Source organism: Lagenorhynchus albirostris, chromosome 17 (genome assembly GCF_949774975.1).
Source record: "Lagenorhynchus albirostris chromosome 17, mLagAlb1.1, whole genome shotgun sequence".
In the NCBI taxonomy this organism is placed as follows: Eukaryota; Metazoa; Chordata; class Mammalia; order Artiodactyla; family Delphinidae; genus Lagenorhynchus; species Lagenorhynchus albirostris.
In genome coordinates, this window is record NC_083111.1 from 12,350,943 (window position 1) to 12,369,971 (window position 19,029).

The 19,029-nt window shown below is 34.8% G+C and overlaps 1 protein-coding gene across 1 annotated transcript in view; it reads left to right on the plus strand.

Annotated features, from left to right (window-relative positions):
- CSPP1 (centrosome and spindle pole associated protein 1) overlaps positions 1–19,029 on the plus strand; it is a 108,525-nt gene that overhangs the window by 9,416 nt on the left and 80,080 nt on the right. The window contains exons 2-7 of the mRNA XM_060128454.1: positions 92–200; positions 1,647–1,746; positions 10,756–10,859; positions 15,671–15,751; positions 17,030–17,110; positions 18,092–18,534. Coding sequence (XP_059984437.1) covers positions 102–200; positions 1,647–1,746; positions 10,756–10,859; positions 15,671–15,751; positions 17,030–17,110; positions 18,092–18,534 — 908 coding nt within the window. The 5' untranslated portion in view covers positions 92–101. The remainder of the gene's footprint in view (positions 1–91; positions 201–1,646; positions 1,747–10,755; positions 10,860–15,670; positions 15,752–17,029; positions 17,111–18,091; positions 18,535–19,029) is intronic.

Consider the following 19,029-nt stretch of genomic DNA (forward strand, 5'->3'; position numbering starts at 1 on the left):
GTGTTAATAATTAGCCTAAAGATATTCTGTTACAGCTATGTTTGTTCACTGAAGGGTTTTAAAAAATTTATTAAAAAAATTTTTTTTTTAGTATCTGCAACATGACTGATAATTTGGATGAATTTATTGAAGAGCGAAAAGCCAAATTGGCCAGAGACAAAACAGAATTGGAAAGTGATCCACCTTACATGGAAATGAAGGTAATTCAATTTTTTAATGAGTCAGTATCTTAAACATTTTTGAAATCTACAAAAGTACATTTATTAGAATAGTTTTTTTGTGTGTATTTTTCAGAATATACATTTGTTAAAAAGTTTCTGAAAGCAGTGTCTGAAAAAGCTTTCCTACATTTGATAGTTATTGAGACTGTGCTGGGCTCTGAGAATATAGCACTAATCTAGACAGATGTGGCACTTTCTGTCATGGGCTCAGTGTATGTAATAAGGTATAGAATGTAGATTAATCTGTGCCATATGGTCCATCCTAATTAGAGTAACCGTATATATTGGCTTGCGCAAGACAGTTCTGCTTTGCTTGTTGTCCCAGTGTGTCATCTGGTTTAAGCATTTGTCCTGGACAAAGTTATCCTGATTGAAATGATAAAAAATATGGACACCCTAATTATATAGGAATTTTACCCATATAGCTAATATTTATCATGGGCTAACTATGGATGAGGCATAGTCTTTAGAGGTTACATTGATACTTTGCATGAATCTATGAGATAAGTAGTTATTATTGTCATTTTCCAAATGAGTAAACTGAGGCATGGTGACGTTAAGTAATGAGACTTAGGTGACAGAGTTAGTAGAACTAGGCTTTGATCCCTGGCAGCCTGAATCCAGTGCTTGTTCTCTACACCGTCGCACAAGTTTGCTTTCCTTCTGTAATATCTGCCTTTTACAAGGAGCTGTGCCAAGGACTTCACATGTATTACATCATTTAATCATAAAATCCCAGTGAAGTAGGCTGAATTTTTGTTGTTTTACAGATCCAGTAAGTGAGGCTTAAAAGGGTTAAGTAATTTGTCCAGGTACACACAGTAGTGGATTCAAGATTGGAACCTTTATGTGTTCAGCTCCACAGTTTATGCTCTTGACCACTCTCCAGTACTTAGGACTAACTGACAGTGTACAGCTTTATTATAATTTCTAATATTATAGTAGATAGGTAATAATCTTTAAGTCTTAGGTCAAGTATCACCCTCTCACTCAGGCCTTGCACTCCCTCCCTCATCATTTCTGGGACTCCTCACACTGTTCTGTTTCTTTCTATTGCTCCTCTGTATCACTCACTACATATAACATAATCTAATTACATATTATGTTTATTGTTTGTCGCCACAGTAGTTTATAAGCTCTGTGATGGCAGAGATTCTGTTGTATTTTTTTCACTCATATGTTTTTGATGCCCAGGACAGTGCCTGTTTCAGAAACTCAGTGAGTATTTGTTAATAAGTCAGTGAGCTAAATAATAGAACATTGCAATATTAAATACCTTTGGTTAACTCCTCAAACCTTACATTTAAATCTCTTCTATGGTGTACCATGTAATTTCATCAAGTTGTTTAATAAAAGTACTGAGATGAATTGTAAATTTTGTGGGTTTTTCCCCCTCTGATTTTGTAAATATTATGTCTCTTTCAGGGAACATCATCAGAGAAGCTTTCTGAAAACAGTAAAATATTAATCTCCATGGCTAAGGAAAACATACCACCAAACAGTCAACAGACCAAGGGTTCCTTAGGTATGTCATTAGGTGTGCTAAACTGATTTTAAGATATTCTTATCCAGCTGTCATGAAAGAGCTTTGTCTTGTCAGAAAAAAAGGTAAATTTGGAATCCTAGTAAATAACTCTTTCCTTTCTGGAATCTTACATGTGACAGTATGGTCTACATATGAAATATAACGTATACTGAGAACCTTCTTCCCATTTTAACTGCTATTGTCTTGGTTATGATTTATAGAAATCATAGCAATAAGTATGTATCAAAATTGAAAATTTTGAATGGAATGTGTGTGTGAGAGAGAAAGTGTATTAATTGTGGAATAAATGTGGTGGACTAGTTTTTATTTAAAAATCAAAGACATATGCTTAAGGGATACAAAATACTATTGATAACTATATTAGAATTGTAAATAAGTTAATATTTAGCTATATTGAGTCTTTGGTTATGGTTTGGCATGAAAATATTTGGGAAACTTTACCTCATTTTGGCTTGTTGGTAGGTGTACATTTTTTTTTAAAGAAAATGTATGAATATTTTAAAAGTGTATCTTGTGAATTACTGATGACGACTGAAACTTTCACATAATGGAAGTCAAATATGATGAGTTGCATTTGGTTAAAGCATTGTTCTCATGTGGATGATTTTTCATGGCCATGGGTTTACTCCTAAATTGTTAGCTGCTTTGCATTTGTATTCCACTGGGAATACAAGGGGATGTTGGCCAAGAAACTGAGCAGATAGTGGGCTCTCTGTCTCTACTAGAAAAACAGCTGAAAGTGAATGCCATACTTTTAGTATCTCATATATAGATAATGCTTTCTATTCTGAGTCTGTTACAAATTATTGGCCAATATACAGGTTTAGTGAATTTAAGCATTATATTTTGGTTAAGTGCCTTAATCTCTAAGGCACTCAGTTTCTTTATCTGTAACATAAAGAAGTTGGATTATCTTCTAGCCCTAAATTTTTATGGATTGAAAAATTTAATTATTCCAACAGGTAATGTATTTAAAAGTTTGATAGTACGTTCTCTCAAGCACTAAGGTCAGACAGAATGACTGAAATTCTGGAGTTACAGGTTGCTTTGGACTGCGGCTCTCATGCCTTTGCAACCCGGCACAAGTTATTTAAGCTCTTTGTTTCCTCATCTTAAGAATTGCATCTATCTTAAAAGGTTATTGTGGCAATAATTGAATACATATGAAAAGATGACTGGCACATAATTGGTGGATAATAAATTTTAATTTCCTGACTTCTTTCACATTTTTTTAAACTAGGTTTTTGATTTTTAAGAATTATATTAAAAATTATTCTTTGACTATTACATTCACAAATGATGGAGAGTTTAAAGTCCAACTTACAGTCAGTGACTTCTCCCTCTTCCTTAATTGGTATCCCTTAGGGCTCTATCCTAGGCCTCCTTTTCATTTCATATACTTCCTGAATGACTCATTCACTCACAGGGCTTTATTTCATCAGTGCGTTCACTATTCCTAAATCTCTATCCCTAGTTCCCATTGCTTTTATGAACTCCAGACCCATATATCTAATATTTTAATATCTGTCCTTGGATGTTGTGAGCTTAGAATCAACATGTGCAAAATGAACTTTACTCCTCTCAAACTTTTACTGAGCTGGCTGCTTGGTCATCCTCGGCTCCTCTCTTCCTTTTTGTATCCCATAGCAAATAATTATGTAGTTCAGCTGATTCTAACACCTGAACCTCAAATAAGTTTACTGTTCTCTAATTCCACAGAGGTTATTTTATGTAGGCCTCCACTGTCTTTCACTGGCATTTTTTTCTAGTGTTCTTTTTGTTTTACAGTCTAGCCTCCTGTACTAAATCTCTGCACTGCCTGTTGATATCCTTCCAAAAACCAAATCTGATCATGTTAGTCCCTGCTTCAAACCCTTCAATGGCTTCTTGTTTCCTGTATGATAATTTTACTCTTTTATTACTTTTACCAGATTATGGTGGCTGTTCCTGCCTTGTGCTCCTGTGACATTGGCTCTCCCCTTGAAGGAAAGTTTTGAACTTGTTCAGCTCTCTGTTTTACCGCAATGGCACACCAGTTTTCCTGCCATTGTCTATTCATTGCTTAACACAGTGTCTGGCATTTTGGTGCTTAGAGAAGATATTTTGAATGAATGAATGAAGGTCCCCATTGCAAAAATAAACAGTTCTGTTAGGTGTGTAGAATTTAATTTTTATGGATTGTTTCTTTTATTGCCAACTGAAGTAATAATTATTTTTGATGCACATTGAATCTTACTAAAGAATAATATATAATTTGTCTAATTTTGTATCTTATTAGCCTTCAGTTACTGATTTCTTGTGTGAATAATTGTGGCCTTCAGATTAGGCCAAATAGTTAATTTTTGACATTAGGAAAAATGTAAAATAATTGGGCAACAGAGAGTTTTCCTTAAGTGGTCTCACCTAGGAATTATAAAACAAGCTGGTCTAAAAAACAAACTGGTCTAAAATTATATATTGAATTAAAGCTCTGTGATACCGTACTTTGAGTAATTAAGCATAGTAGCTATCAGTAATATATAAACTGGCAATGTTTGTTTTAGCCAATGAAGACAGTCTATTAATAGTTCATTGTACAGCTGTCCCGTCAGTGGTACAGCTGTCATGTACCACTACATTTTTATGGTTTTGTAAATTCATTTCTGTTAGATGATGATATTCATGGATAATGCTTATCCACTGCGGCTCCTTCTTCCAACATTTATATAACACCTCTCATAAAAGGATTTGAGGAGCATTACAATGACTTCTGACACCAACTACCCAGATTTAGACCAGACTTCACAGATTAAGACTTCTACAAGTCTTAATCTCCAAGACTTCTCTTACTTCAGATACCAGCTGCAAGTTTGGGGTCCACAGGCCACCCTCACTCCTTATTTATTTATTTAATTTTTTGGCTGGATTAGGTCTTAGTTGCCACACGCAGGATCTTCCTTGTGGCACATGGGATCTTTTGTTGCGGTGTGTGGGCTTCTCTCTAGTTGTGGCGTGCTGGCTTCAGAGCGCGCAGGCTCAGTAGTTGTGGTGTGTGGGCTCTAGTTGTGGCGCATGATCTCTGTAGTTGTGGTGTGTGGGCTCCAGAGTGTGTGAGCTCAGTAGGTTGCAGTGCGCAGGCTTAGTTGCCCTGCAGCCTGTGGGATCTTAGTTCCCTGTCCAGGGATCAAACTCGCATCCCCTGCATTGGAAGGCAGATTCTTAACCACTGGACCACCAGGGAAGTCCCCATCCTCACTTCTGACCAGCTGTTTCCACCACCTCCTCAAGTTTGATAACTCACTAGAATGACTCTCAGAGCTCAGGAAAGTGCTATACTTATTATTACAGTTTTATTATAGCAAAAGGATACAAATCAGCCAGCCAAAGGGGGAGATACATAGGGCCTGGTCTGGCAGCGTCCAAATATGAAGCTTCTATCAGCCTCAGGGATCTGTCACCCTCCTAGCACATCAGTATGTGACAGTATAGAGTATTGCCAACCACGATGTTCACCTGAGCTTTGGTGCCCAGAATTTTTACTGGAGTTTCATTGTGTGGGCATATGAATGATTGAATCATTGTCCATATGTCTCAGTCTCCAGACCTTCTACTTTCCTGAGGTCAGGCTGATGTCACATGAGTCAGAGGTCCAACCCTCCAATTACATGTTTGATCTTTTTGGTGTGACCAGTCCCCACTTGTGTCATCTCTTTGGCATAAACTATCTAGGGGCTTGTGAGTCACCTTATTAGTATCAACTAAGAGGTATGTTCTGGGGACCTATCATGAGTAACAAAGACACTCTCATCACTCAGAAAGTTCCAGGAATTTAGAAGTTACCTCCCAGAAACCAGAGACAGAGGCTAGCCAGATTCTTTATTATATACAGCATGTACGTGGTTTAGTCCGTATAAGCTGATGAAATGGTGTCCTTGATAAGGAGTTTGTTAGAATAACTGAGATTTAATGAAATTATGAAAGAATCAGCTGAAAATGATCTGTAAAAGCAAATGATATCTTCCATCTCTCTAAATCATTTCTAGGCATAATATTTGTGGTTCTTTTATTTAAAAAATTCTTAGACGTCTCTTACTTAGCTCATTTTCATGTTTAATAACAATTATTGAAGAGAAATGCTTACATTAATCTTTTAAGTTTAGTTCAATCATACCTCAGTTAAAGATCATCTCCTAATCCTTTCTCTTCTTTAGAGAAGTTGAACATTTTCCCTTAGACTGGTTGAGCATTATTCCTTTGATTTTGATGTGTTATATCCTGGAAGACATTTTTAATAAATGAAATAATGCAGTTAATACTTCCAACATTTTTTCATACATAAATATATTTTGACCCAACATTCATAGATTTTCTGCAGTGCTTTTGAAATGTAGTTCCTGGCTCAGTGACAAGGATGAGAGCATTACTGTATTTGGGGTTTTTCCCCCTGTATTTTCCATTAAAGAAATAAAAGAAAACATGAACATGGTAAAAAATTACAAAGAACAGAGAAGTATATAGCCTGAGAATTGGTGATCCTCCCAACCTTGTCCTCTATTCTCTCTTGTTAAGCAGTTTCTTGTGTACAGTTTTATGACTATACTGTGCACACATGTATATAGCCCTCTCTTCTCTTTCTGTATATGGTAGCATAGGTCGTGTTGTGCGTTTGAAGATACCACTTTTGTGACGTATAGTATAGGGATGTGACCATGACCTCTTGAGACTAAAAAGCAACTTAATGCATCTGTTGAGAGACCTGGAGCAGCTACTGTCTGCTGCTAAGGTTTCCACTACAGGCTGGCTGTTGGCTACTGTCTGGAACTTAGCTTGTAAATCGTTTCCTACACCTATAGAAAGAGTGGCTCATTGTGCCTAAACTGTTTGTACAAACCACATGGTTTATGCAGAATACCTGCTTTCTGTCTGCAGAGTCTGGAATTTTGGTCCGTACTAGGAAGAGGGTGCCTAGGTGACCAGCTCCCATTAAAAACCTTGGGCACTGAGTAATGAGCTTCCCTGGTAAACAACACTTCACGTGTGTTGTCACAACTTGTTGCTGCAGGAATTAAGCGTGTCCTGTGTGATTCCACTGGGGAAGAACTCTTGGAAGTTTGCACCTAGTTTCCTCTGGACTTCGCCCCATGTACCTTTTCCCTTTGTTAATTTTGCTCTATAATCTTTCATGGTAATAAGCCATAATTGTGAGTATAATGACTTCTGTGTCCTGTGAGTCCTATCAAATCACCAAGCCTGGGGATGGCTTTGAAGACTACCAACACAATCCTTTTCAGTCTTTTTTTTTTTTTTTCTGGTTCCTTTTTAGCTCCCTCACCTCTAAACTTTGGACTACAAAATCCATCTTTAACGTTTGTATTCCCTAGGTATTTTTTAATCCATCCACCGTTTCTAGGCAATATCTCTCACTCATATCAAAATGCCATTGATCAACCCTCCAGCCTCCAGAATGCACTAGATTTATTTTAGCTTTCATGCTCTGAAGTCATGTTTTGTAAATCTGCAAGCAAAAAATGACAAATTATCTAAGTAAGAAAAAAGATTTTATTCTTGTTACTAGAAATTATTTGGTATGATTTTTAAAAATTCATTTTAAATACAATTATGCTCATGGAGACTTGGAAAAGAAAGAATTATAAGGAAGGAAAATTACATTGTTGTAATTTTTAAAAAATACCAGAAAAAGATTAAAAAAATAGTATCAGAAAAGAAGCAACAGCAGAATTTCCCATTGCAGAGTCACTCTAGAGTTGAGACTAAGCTAAAAAATTACAGTTAATATAAAGATTTTGGAAAATAGACAAAAGGAAATTGTTGTTTTTACTGATTTTTAGTTGTACTTTTAATTGTCATTCCTTGTAGCATATCTAGTCTTAGCTTTCTCTTATTACAAACTAAATCCCAGACATTCTACCTCTTTGCTTCAGTTTGTACAAGTCAAATGGATCCTTTGTAATAATGTCTTTATAGCTGAAGTTTGAGTACAATGTTCTCCTCAAAGTAGCTGCATCTGTTAAGTCACCTGCTTAGGGAAAGGCTTATTATTATTTCCTATATTTTGTCCTTTGATTATTTTTACTTAATACTTTATCATGGTAATATAATAATGAAAAGAAGAAACTGTTTCATGGTAATTTGTAAACTATTTATTATGAGTGCTATGTTAGAAGGTAAATTAATTTTAAAAAGATTATACACTGTAGTTTTAAATATTTAACCCACAGCCACTATGGAAACCAAATACTTCTAATCGCTGTAGTTCTGAAACATAATGTTAACTTAGAGTCACTGATGTTGTTCTTGGTGAAGTGGCATCACTTCAAATGACCCTAAGATGACACTAATGCTTTACTTGCCACTAGAACCATGAGAAGACAACTGCTCTGAAAAGGTAAGTCTCACCATATTTCTCAGCTCATTAAGTCAGTTAGGATGTCATTGAACAGAACATTTAAATTGTTCCATATAGTTCTTAATTTTATTTCTATGACCTACGTCTAATACCATAAAATATTGGTACCAAATGACAAAAATAAGAATTAAAAAGTTAGTATTTTCTGTTGCCTAAACCTTCAATTAATAAAATTATAAATAATTCCGAAGGCATTATGTATTCTTACTGTGTTTTAAGACAATTATTACAAATACTATTTGAATCAATAGTAAAAAGCAAATACTCATGATAAATAAAATTGAACTTCGTATGAACGATAATTATAGGTGAAAATGAACCAGATTTTTCTTTCTTTTCTTCTGCATAAATCCACCAAGCAGAGCTGAAAATCAGCAGTAAAAGCCACCTTAAATACATGACTTAAAAAGCTGTAAATTACTTGTTCCGCCGAGTAGGAAAGCTGAGCATGTTGCAGGGTGCATCACCCTTGTAGCATTGTTTTCTTTTCCCCTTTGACACAATAGAGCATCCACTGTGATCCTGTATAACGAGAGATGCGTAACTCTGGTTACTAGTTATTACACTTACTTTTTCTATACAATCAGACCACTAGAAGCAGAAATGAAATACTAAGAATAGTGTTCTTTCTCTGTTCTTCCTCTTACTCACGCATGCATTCATATATTCTTTTACACGTTTATTCAGTGAACATTTTTTGAGTACAAGTTGTGTGCCAGGAATTATAAAATTGAATAAACATGGACCTTGCCTTCATTGATTTTATAGTTTAATTTCATATATGATACTCCATTCTGAATGTGAGAATCAAACCATTTTTCTCTTTAGGCTTGAATTCTGTATCTTTAAAAATAAGGTTTTTAAATTTCCTTTGTGAGGAAAGAATGCCTTTCTAGGATGATTTAAAGTTCCAACCATATGGAATGCTTTAGATTCTTTTGGAAGAGAGTTGGGAGCATGAGTGAGAGGTGTCTCTAAGGAATCCTCTGTTATACCCTCTGTCATCAGGAGTTAAGCAGGCCAAAAGTGTTTATGAAGAGAATTCAGGTGTTTATGGTAGAAAGGGGAATTTAGTATTGTATAAAATAGACATCCATTTATATTTATACTACTTTGGCATTTTTGCCCCTGAAATATTTTAGTGATATAATAAAGCAGTGATATGACACAGTCATGATAAGTTTCCATCATTTAGCTGCATTGTGAGGAATAAGGCACAAAAAATGGTAATATCCTTATTGGTTTGTTACCTACAGTCAGTTGTTTCATCTATATTTCTTGTAGCTGACTCTTTAAAGAAACTTTTTATTTTGTTCAGAAATAATATTTTATACTATAGTATTGCATAGTGGGACTAAAAAAAGCGAGAGGGGCTTCACAAATCGAAATACTCATCTGATACCTGTGCTTCTTGATATAACATTTTACTATTAAAAATAATTAAAAGTATGTAATTTGATTTTAACAGTTTTATTGAAATATAATTTATATAACATAAACTTTACCCATTTAAATTGTACAATTCAGTTGTTTTCAGTGTATTTACAAGTTGTGCAGCCATCACTGTTGTCATCACCCCAAAATATAATTTGATTTTTAAACTCTTGAATAAGGAAACCCTACTCAAAATGGAAGTTTTTCTTAAAAAAAACTAAGATTCTTTTACAGAGTTTCTGTTGGGATTATGAAAAAACTCTGGAAATGGTTAATGGTGGTAGTTGCACATTTTGAATGTACTTAATGCCAGTGAATTGTATGCTTGAAAATGGTTAAAATGGTAAATCTTATATCATGTATGTTTTATCACAATAAAAGTTAATATCCATTTATATGAAATCAGAATTGGTGGCTTAACTTTAAAAGTTTTTGGAAATTTCAGCCTAAGCCATGCAAGGCTCTAACAGTTTTTTTCAAACATGTTGTATTCAGTACCCTGTGATAAACCATAATGGAAAGGAATATGAAAAAGTATATATATGTATAACCGAATCACTTTGCTGTACAGCAGAAATTAACACAACATTGTAAATCAAGTATACTTCAGTAAAATTTTAAAAATTATAACACGGATATCCTTATAAGTTAAAAAATCACATTATTAATTTTCACAGACTGAAAAACAGACATTAAGGTTGTAGGTATTTTAAAAGAAATTTCAATAGAATTAAATGAAGAAGTAAAGGTAATTGGCTTTTCTCTAATTTTGTTTGCAAGATGGCAAACAATGCAGAACCATTTATCTAAAGGGGAAGAAGTAAATATAACACACGCACACTGTAATAGAAAGATATCTTTTTACAGATATATAAAAGTCTCTGGAAGGAAGCACAGACACAGCAATGTTGGTTGTTTTGGGCAGGAGAACTGGGTGGCAGGGGTTCATGGGAGGGAGGGATATTTTCCATTATGTGAATGTATTACCTATTGAAACATTTCAAATGAAAAATTTATTATCCTGATCCAACTCTCAGAATCAACATGACCGTGTTTCTTCCTACTGTGCTTTGTTATAGGAGATTGTATTAAAATTGAGATTGGGTTGAAAATGAGCTACATTGCTTAAGAAGTTGTTTTCTTTCTAGGAATTGATTATGGATTAAGTTTACCACTTGGGGAAGACTATGAACGGAAGAAACATAAACTGAAAGAAGAATTGCGGCAAGATTACAGACGCTATCTTACTCAGGTAATGAGTTCTACTAACTAGTTTTATGCTTCAGAATTTACCTCCTAAATTTGTTTTCCTAAGGTTTTAGTCATATGCATTAATTTTTAGGTTTTTAATGGTATCTAGCAATGGGTATTGTAGCAAATGTTAAGTGATACATATACACATACACATTGATAGAGAAAAAACGGTGCTGAGAACTGGTGCCATGGAATAACAGACTCTTGACCTTTTAAGTAGGGCAGTGGGTTCCAGTTGTACATGAGATTGTAAATTCTTTTTGTTCATGTTTTGTGTCAAGTTGTCATGGTTTAAAATATCCCGGTTATGATTTCCTACTACTCTCCTCTGCTCAGCCATGTATTAATATGACATGTGGAGTTCTAGTTGCTAATTATTTTCCTATGAGCTAAGCTTATAAAACTTCCTTCAGCATATTTCCTTAACCACAAGTCTTTGCTTTATAGTTTAATCTATTTACTTTATAGTTTAATCCATTTGCTTAGTGGAACTCTTGTTTTAAGTATATTTTGTTAAATTATATAATAGCTAAACTAATGATTTATTGTAAGTTTTTTTTATTTTTAAACATCTTTATTGGAGTATAATTGCTTTACAATGGTGTGTTAGTTTCTGCTTTATAACAAAGTGAATCAGCTATACATATAGATATATCCCCATATATCCTCCCTCTTGTGTCTCCCTCCCACCCTCCCTATTCCACCCCTCTAGGTGGTCACAAAGCACCGAGCTAATCTCTCTGTGCTATGTGGCTGCTTCCCACTAGCTAGCTATTTTACATTTAGTAGTGTGTATATGTCCATGCCACTTATTGTAAGTTTTAAAATGCAATTTACTTACTAGGCTATAAATGTATCTAAACAGTCATGATGTTTCTAGTCATCCCAAGATATTCTTTAGTTTTTTCTACTTTATAATGTTTATTCCAAATGTATAAATGGTCTCTTATTTATTCTGATTTGTACATAGAGAGAAAGGACTTTGAATACATTTTACCAATGGTTTGTTTCCCTTGACTCTAGGGTATTACACAAGCAAAAAGAAAGGTAGGGCTGCCTGCAAAATGCTCTCCTTTAATTGTTTTGTTTTGTTTTAGATCGAGTAGCTTGTAATCATTTGCATTTATGATATTGTTGTACTCAAACTAAGAAGAAAAATAGCTTTATTTGTGATTCAGAGACTTTTGAATGGCACCATTTTGGTTTCTTGCTTTTAGCAAAATGACATTCTGTAGATTATAAGTTTCCATTAATACAATCAAGTATTCTTTTTGATTCCTGCTTTGCATTTGTTTTTGTTGCTTTCTTATTCATCTTTTAGAAATACTCAGCAGCTATTGTAAGTCCATTTGTTTTCAGCATGCTAGTTTTTGTTCTTCAGAATAATTATAATTGTGCTAATCATATTAAGATTAATAAAATAATGGAATATTCAGGATATTCTAAGATATTTTTGAACTGTGTGCTGTCAGTCTGGATTACTCAATATTTTTGCACCCAAACTTGTGGATTACATTTGTAAATTTATATTGGAAAACAAAGAAAACGTTTTATAAAACTGTTTTTAAAATGAATCTTACACATCCATTCATCATACAACCAACACTTTCTAAACACTTATGAAGATAAATCTGGTATGAATCCTGTCTTCAGGGGGCTTAGCATCTAGTTGTAGAGATAACATTCATACAATTCAGAAAGTGGTAACTCTTAACAAGACAGATAAAATGATCAGGAAGGGGCTCAAGGTGTTATTTTGTAAGACATTATAGGGTAGGTAGAATTTGGATGTTCTAGAGGGTGAATATTTTAGAGGGTGAGGAGAGGAAGCTTTTCAGATGGAGAGTAGTAGAATGAAGAAGGACTTGGAGGGCAGACTTTAGTTGTGTATGCATGAGACATATTAGCTTTACCAGCCTGACTGAGTTACAGTAGATGTTTTTTTTTTGAGAGTAGTAAGATATAATGATGTAGGTAGATAGAATAGGATAGATTAGAAGGCAGTAGATTTTTAACTTGATATGTATGATAGTTGTGAACCATTATATCTGCTTGAGCAGCTTGTGAGGAGCTTGATAAATTTGCTTTTGGATAGTTAGTTCTTCATGTTAGACACTGTTATTGTCTTAAATTACTGCTATAGATTTTTAAAAAATATTTATTTATTTATTTGGCTGAGCTGAGTCTTAGTTGCAGCATGCGGGATCTTCATTGTGGCATGCTAACTCTTAGTTGTGGCATGTGGGATCTAGTTCCCTGACCAGGGATTGAACCTGGGGTCCCTGCACTGGGAGCGCGGAGTCTTAGCCACTGGACCAGCAGGGAAGTCCCAGATTTTTGACTGATCTCCTTGCACTGATTTTCATTGCATTCTCCATGCTACTTTCCAGAATGATCCTGTTCTTACTGATTTAAATACTTCAGTGTCTCCTCACTGCCTTCAGGATAAAAATCCAAATTCCTTAGCTGTGACACATGAAGTCTTTCATGTTCCAGCCTGCCTCCCTGGCCTTGTGCCTCATTATCCTCTCCCCTTCCCTACTGCTACTTATTGGGTGGAGTTTTCCTCTGACAGCTACTATTTTCACTTGTGGGTTTTACATTACTTTATAGATACAAGATTTTAAAAAAGAATGGCAGTGGGAGGTATAAGAAGAAATTGCCTTTATGAAGCACAAATCTTTAAATTCAAAGGGATGTGAAGGAGTTTTTGGTGTTGGATTGTTAAGAATATGGTTGTGGTAGAGGAACAGTCGTTTCTTAATATGACAGAGACAGTTTTTGGTTGACATCTGAGAAGGCGGGAGTGGAGAGGAAAGCAAGGGAAAAAGAAAATTCCATAGGACATGGGGAGGTGGCTGCAGTAGCTTCCTTGATCCCTGGAATATGTACAGTTTACAAGTCCCATTCTTTCTGGATTTCTTGTGGCTTCCAGACTTTTGGTTTGCATGGATATTTAAATTAAAAAGTAATCAAATCTTAAAATTTTGCCAAGAAGAGCCATTAAAACAAATAACTACCATCTTCTTTCTAGTTTTTAGAATAAAAGACACTTGACCATCTAACAACACACAAAGAACTCAGGAGAAGTTTTTAAACTGAATCAGTAAATTTATATTTCTAGCCCAGACCTCTCTCCTGAACCTCCAAGTCTTCTAGTTGGTGCCTATTTGACATTTTCACTTAGAAATCTAGTGGGTATCTTGTGTGGAACATGTCTAAAAGGGAACTGCAAATTTCCAGTTTTCCTACTCCCATTCCCTAGAAACGTGTAATATCTGTAGCTTATTCTTTTTACTTTTTTATTTTTTGGTCATAGCACTTACCACCTTCTAACATACTGTATAATTACTCTTCATTATGTTTATTATTTCTTGTCAATTTCAGCTGCTGGAATGTAAGCTTCAGGAAGGCCAAGATCTTTTGTTCACTGATGAGTCCCAGATGTATTAAACAGTTTAGACATATTAGGCACTCAATATTTACTAAATTAATGAGTGAATGATTAAAATTCAGCATTTTGAAAAACTCACTGTATTGTCCTTATTGTTAATTTTTTTCATTTTATTGAAAAGTACAAACATTGTCCTGGACCCATGTTGGGAGTGGGGAATTGCCTAATGAAGGAGTAAGGATGCAGTATCTCTGTATTTCCAAGATTGGAACTCTGAATGTGTTTTTTGGTACATGTATAACTCTACAAAGTGGCTAGGTTTACAGTGTACTTTGGTATATAGGGATCAAACTGACGCAGGGATCTAGTCATGTGACATATTGTTTTCTTGACAAATAAGCTTAGAATTTTGTATTACTAACTTTCAAATTAGCTTTTGTAGCACAACTTATTTGTAATTCAGATTTAACGAAACTTTATTAATCAGTTTTATTAATTACTTTGTTCCTGTAATGTTTTGAATGTAACTCTATTGTAGTACATTATATTGTAGTTATTTGTTTCCATGTTTGTTTCTTCAACTGAATTTTAAATCTCTTAAGTATAGGGAACGTATGTTTATGGTTGTCTCCCTACTACCTATAAAAGTAACTGGAAGGTATTAGATAGTCAGTAATTGCTTGTTTTATTAATAAATAAAAGACATGAAATTAGGTTAATAAGTATTGATTGATTTAATCCTCATAACCTAGTGATGTAGGTGCCATTACTCCTGTTCTACAAAGAAACGGAGGCAGAGAAGTTAAGTAGCTTATCCAGATTATATGACTACTAAGGAACAGTACCAGAAAGTTGGTGGTTGTGTATATTTTTTACAAATCCCTTGTGTTTGTTTTACAGTGTTCAAAGAGATTTTACATTTCTTTATCCTCCTTGATCCTATACCAGCTTTGGTAAGGCAGAGCAGATACCATTCTCATTTTACAGAAGAAGAAAGTCTGGGTCAGGGAGGTTAAGTGACTTGCTCAGTGTTGCACAACTGAGAAATGCTGGGGCTGGTCTTAGAGCCCAGGTCTTTGGATTCCTAGTCTGATGCTCTGTCCGCCACACTGTGTTACCTAAATGCTTAATGAGCAAGAATGGAGAGGCACATAGAGAAATAATGTTTGTAGTTTATGTCTTCTGGCATTTAAATAGATATCCACTAATATAATTATAGGAAAATTAGAAAATTCTCTTTTTTTTCTAATTACTTCTGGTATAGTCTCTATACATTTGTAGTTTCTATTTTCATCTCCATTTCATTCTGTTGGTCTGTATAATGTAATAATTTAGAATATAGAATGTAAAGACATTTATGAAACATTTTATAAAGGCAATTAGGTAATATTTTTTTTTAATATGTACATATACAGAAAAATTTTCTATCCACGAGTGAAACAGATCCATCTTCTCTGGGAGTTTCTCTTCCTATTGGTGAGAGGTTATCTGCCAAGGTAGGTCGATAGGAGTAGTAATTGTTGGTAGCAGTTTTATGAGGCATCAAAATCATGAAAGAACATAACTCTTGATTTAAATGCAAACAAGATTACATCATATCCCGTACTTGATTTTTTCAAAATGTGTGGAGTCTCCAGTGCTGTTGAAACAAGATTTTTTGAATGTTACATTTGTAGCCATGTAATATGATATATTTCTTTAATATAATGATTAACTGAATATTCAGAATTCGGTTTTTTTCAGCATTGGTTTCTAAGCTATAAAGTTCATGCTATATGACACAATTATCAGTGAGATGAGCGGATGAGAGAGTATACTGAGCTTTTATGTAGGTGACATCTGGGGCTATTTGAATGTGTGTTCCCATCACAAATACATGTACATAATCTGAACAGGGCATAGTGATTAAGCACTGTACACCTCTTGTAGAGACTCAAATTCCCAAGCTAGATCACAGTCATGACACAGTATGTAAGCCAAATGGACAGTTAAGTTTCAAAAGACAGCCTCGCTCTTTTAATACTTTTTTTTTTTAGATTGTTTCAATGATGTTGAAGGTATTAGGGCTTAAGAACATTTACTAATGCAACATGTTTGTATTTCAACAGAACATTTACGTTATAATATTTTACCTTTTTATGTTTAAAATATAACAAGGATATTTCCTTAAACTTGGGAAAAAAATGGTTAGAAGCAGGTCTTTCAGGAGTGGGGTGGGGGACTGGAGGCAAGAGATGTCCCTGAGAAGGAAAGTAGGACAGTAACCTGGTCAGATCTTGGAAACATGCTAATGATAGACCTCCTGGCAAACGCATTCATATACTTACTAGTGGGAGAGATTTATTTACGAATGCTTTTGGAAGAGTGCACCTGGATTGTCTAGGATTGATGTTGGTAAACAAACCTAGAATTCAGGGACTTACAGGGCATGGCTCCTAGGAAGGTATCATCTAAGCCAGGTAACTACTGGCATATAAAATGGAGGTGTTTCATAATCAAAGCCACTCCCTTAGTATTAGAGACCTCATGTGCTAATCTGGACTTAAGCATGTAGTAAATCTTATTTTAATGTGGCAAGAATGGACGTGGGGAATTGCATTGGTGGTCTCGGACCTCTTCCTGCTTCTCCTGTGCCTTACAGCTACTTCTGTCCTTGAAAATATTAGTAAAGCTTGATTCTGGGTAAGATCTCTGATTTGTATGAGTCTGATTTGACATTAGGTACTTTTTCCTGATGTTGAAGTTAACGTTGCCTTTTGGTTTTCTATTTGAAGGAAAGGTTGAAACTTGAACGCAACAAAGAATACAATCAATTTCTCAGGGATAAGGAAGAATCCACGGAAAAGTTCAGACAGGTAGGAAAGAGTACTGAGGTAGGTTTTGCTTTTAAAGTAAAGCTTTAACACCACAGGTTGAATATTTGTCCTTACTTGAAAATATTTTTATATTATTAGACATTTCACTTAGTTTTCATATAAATATTTAAAAAGTTAAGCCAAATTGAACCAAACACAGGACATTTAAATTTTGAATTTTGTAAATGGTTTTATCTCATATTGAAGAACTTACCCCACTTTTTTTTTTTTTTTTTTTTTTTTGCGGTATGTGCGCCTCTCACTGTTGTGGCCTCTCCCGTTGCGGAGCACAGGCTCCGGACGCGCAGGCTCAACAGCCATGGCTCACGGGGCTAGCCGCTCCGCGGCATGTGGAATCTTCCCAGACCAGGGCACGAACGCATGTCCCCTGCATCGGCAGGTGGACTCTTATCCACTGTGCCACCAGGGAAGCCCGAACTTACCCTACTTTTTAACTTCATGGAGGAGATTTAATTTTAGAGATTGGTTTTACGTGACCTTTGTTTATTTTTAAATGATTTTTTTATATTGACAATTTCTAGCAATGTGTGTGGTGTTTATATATATATATATATATATTTTTTTTTTTAACCCAAATTTAAGGGTGGTTGATGTTACTAGGGCCAAAAAAATTTACTACCTTCTATATTCTTTGTGTTGAGAAGGAATTTAATGTGAAATATTTTGAAGCAATATTTAACTGCCAAAATATGCCTAATATCTCCCTGGCATAGTTTATCCTCTCTTTTTGTAGCCATCTATCCATATTACTGTAACCTATTTATTTGGTATTTATTAAGTTTTATTAAAGGATAACACTTCCTTGAAGGTTTTTTTCCTAAAGATAAGATGTTTCTTATGGGTGATTAAGCTTTAGAGTTGAGACAGTAAATAGATGAAGATCATTTGAGAGTTTAATTGCCTTTTAAGAAATAGCATCTCTTTAAGATCTTTTTCTTCTTTTTTTTTTTAATTGGCCAGCACAAGAATCAAAGAAGTAAAAAACCTATTAGTCAGGTTAAACCTGATTTACCTTCACAAATGCAGTCATCTTGGGAAAATTCAGAGGGTCCTAGGAAAGATGTCTTAACTCCTTCAGAGGCATATGAAGAGCTTCTAAACCAAAGACGACTAGAAGAGGACAGATACCGAAAACTAGATGATGAAATTGAATTAAGGAATAATAGAAGAGTCATTAAAAAAACTAATGAAGAAGTGGGCATTTCCAATAAAAAACATCAGAGGTTTGTCAGCAAGACTGACATTCCAGATAGAAGATTTCACAGGTTTAATGAGGATCGTGCTTTTGATAAACAGTATTATAGACCAGGCCAAGATCCTGAAGTAAGTGAAGAAATGGACGAGAGGTTTAGATATGAAAGTGATTTTGATAGAAGACTTTTGAGAGTGTATACAAATGACAGGTATTTACAACTTCATTTTTATCTTCTTTATTTGCTTAATATTATTCTTGTTACTTTTTATCATTATGTTAAGGAGACACAGTTTCATTTGATTTACATGATGCTTCAGTTTTAAGTTACACCATAATTTTATGTGCCACTGTAGGAACAAAGAAAACAACCCAAGATGGGGAGAAAGGGGCCCCATTAAAAAGCTGGGACACTGAAAGGCTACAACCTTTATATAAACTTAAATGGGAAATAGACTTTCCCACAGAAAAAGACAGCAAAAAAACTTCCACTGTCAACCTTGGCACTGAGTGGAGGGAGTAAAAAGGAACTTCCCTGAGAATTTGAGCTGTAAGCCAGTACTGATTCAGGTTTTCAGTCTGAATTCATGCTGCCAGTACTGTACAAAACAATGCTGAGGCGAGAATTCAGAGTTATCTCATATCCATAGTGCCCCTAGGTGACTGGCAGGAGAAAAATAACTTCTCCCTGCAATACGTGACTTAC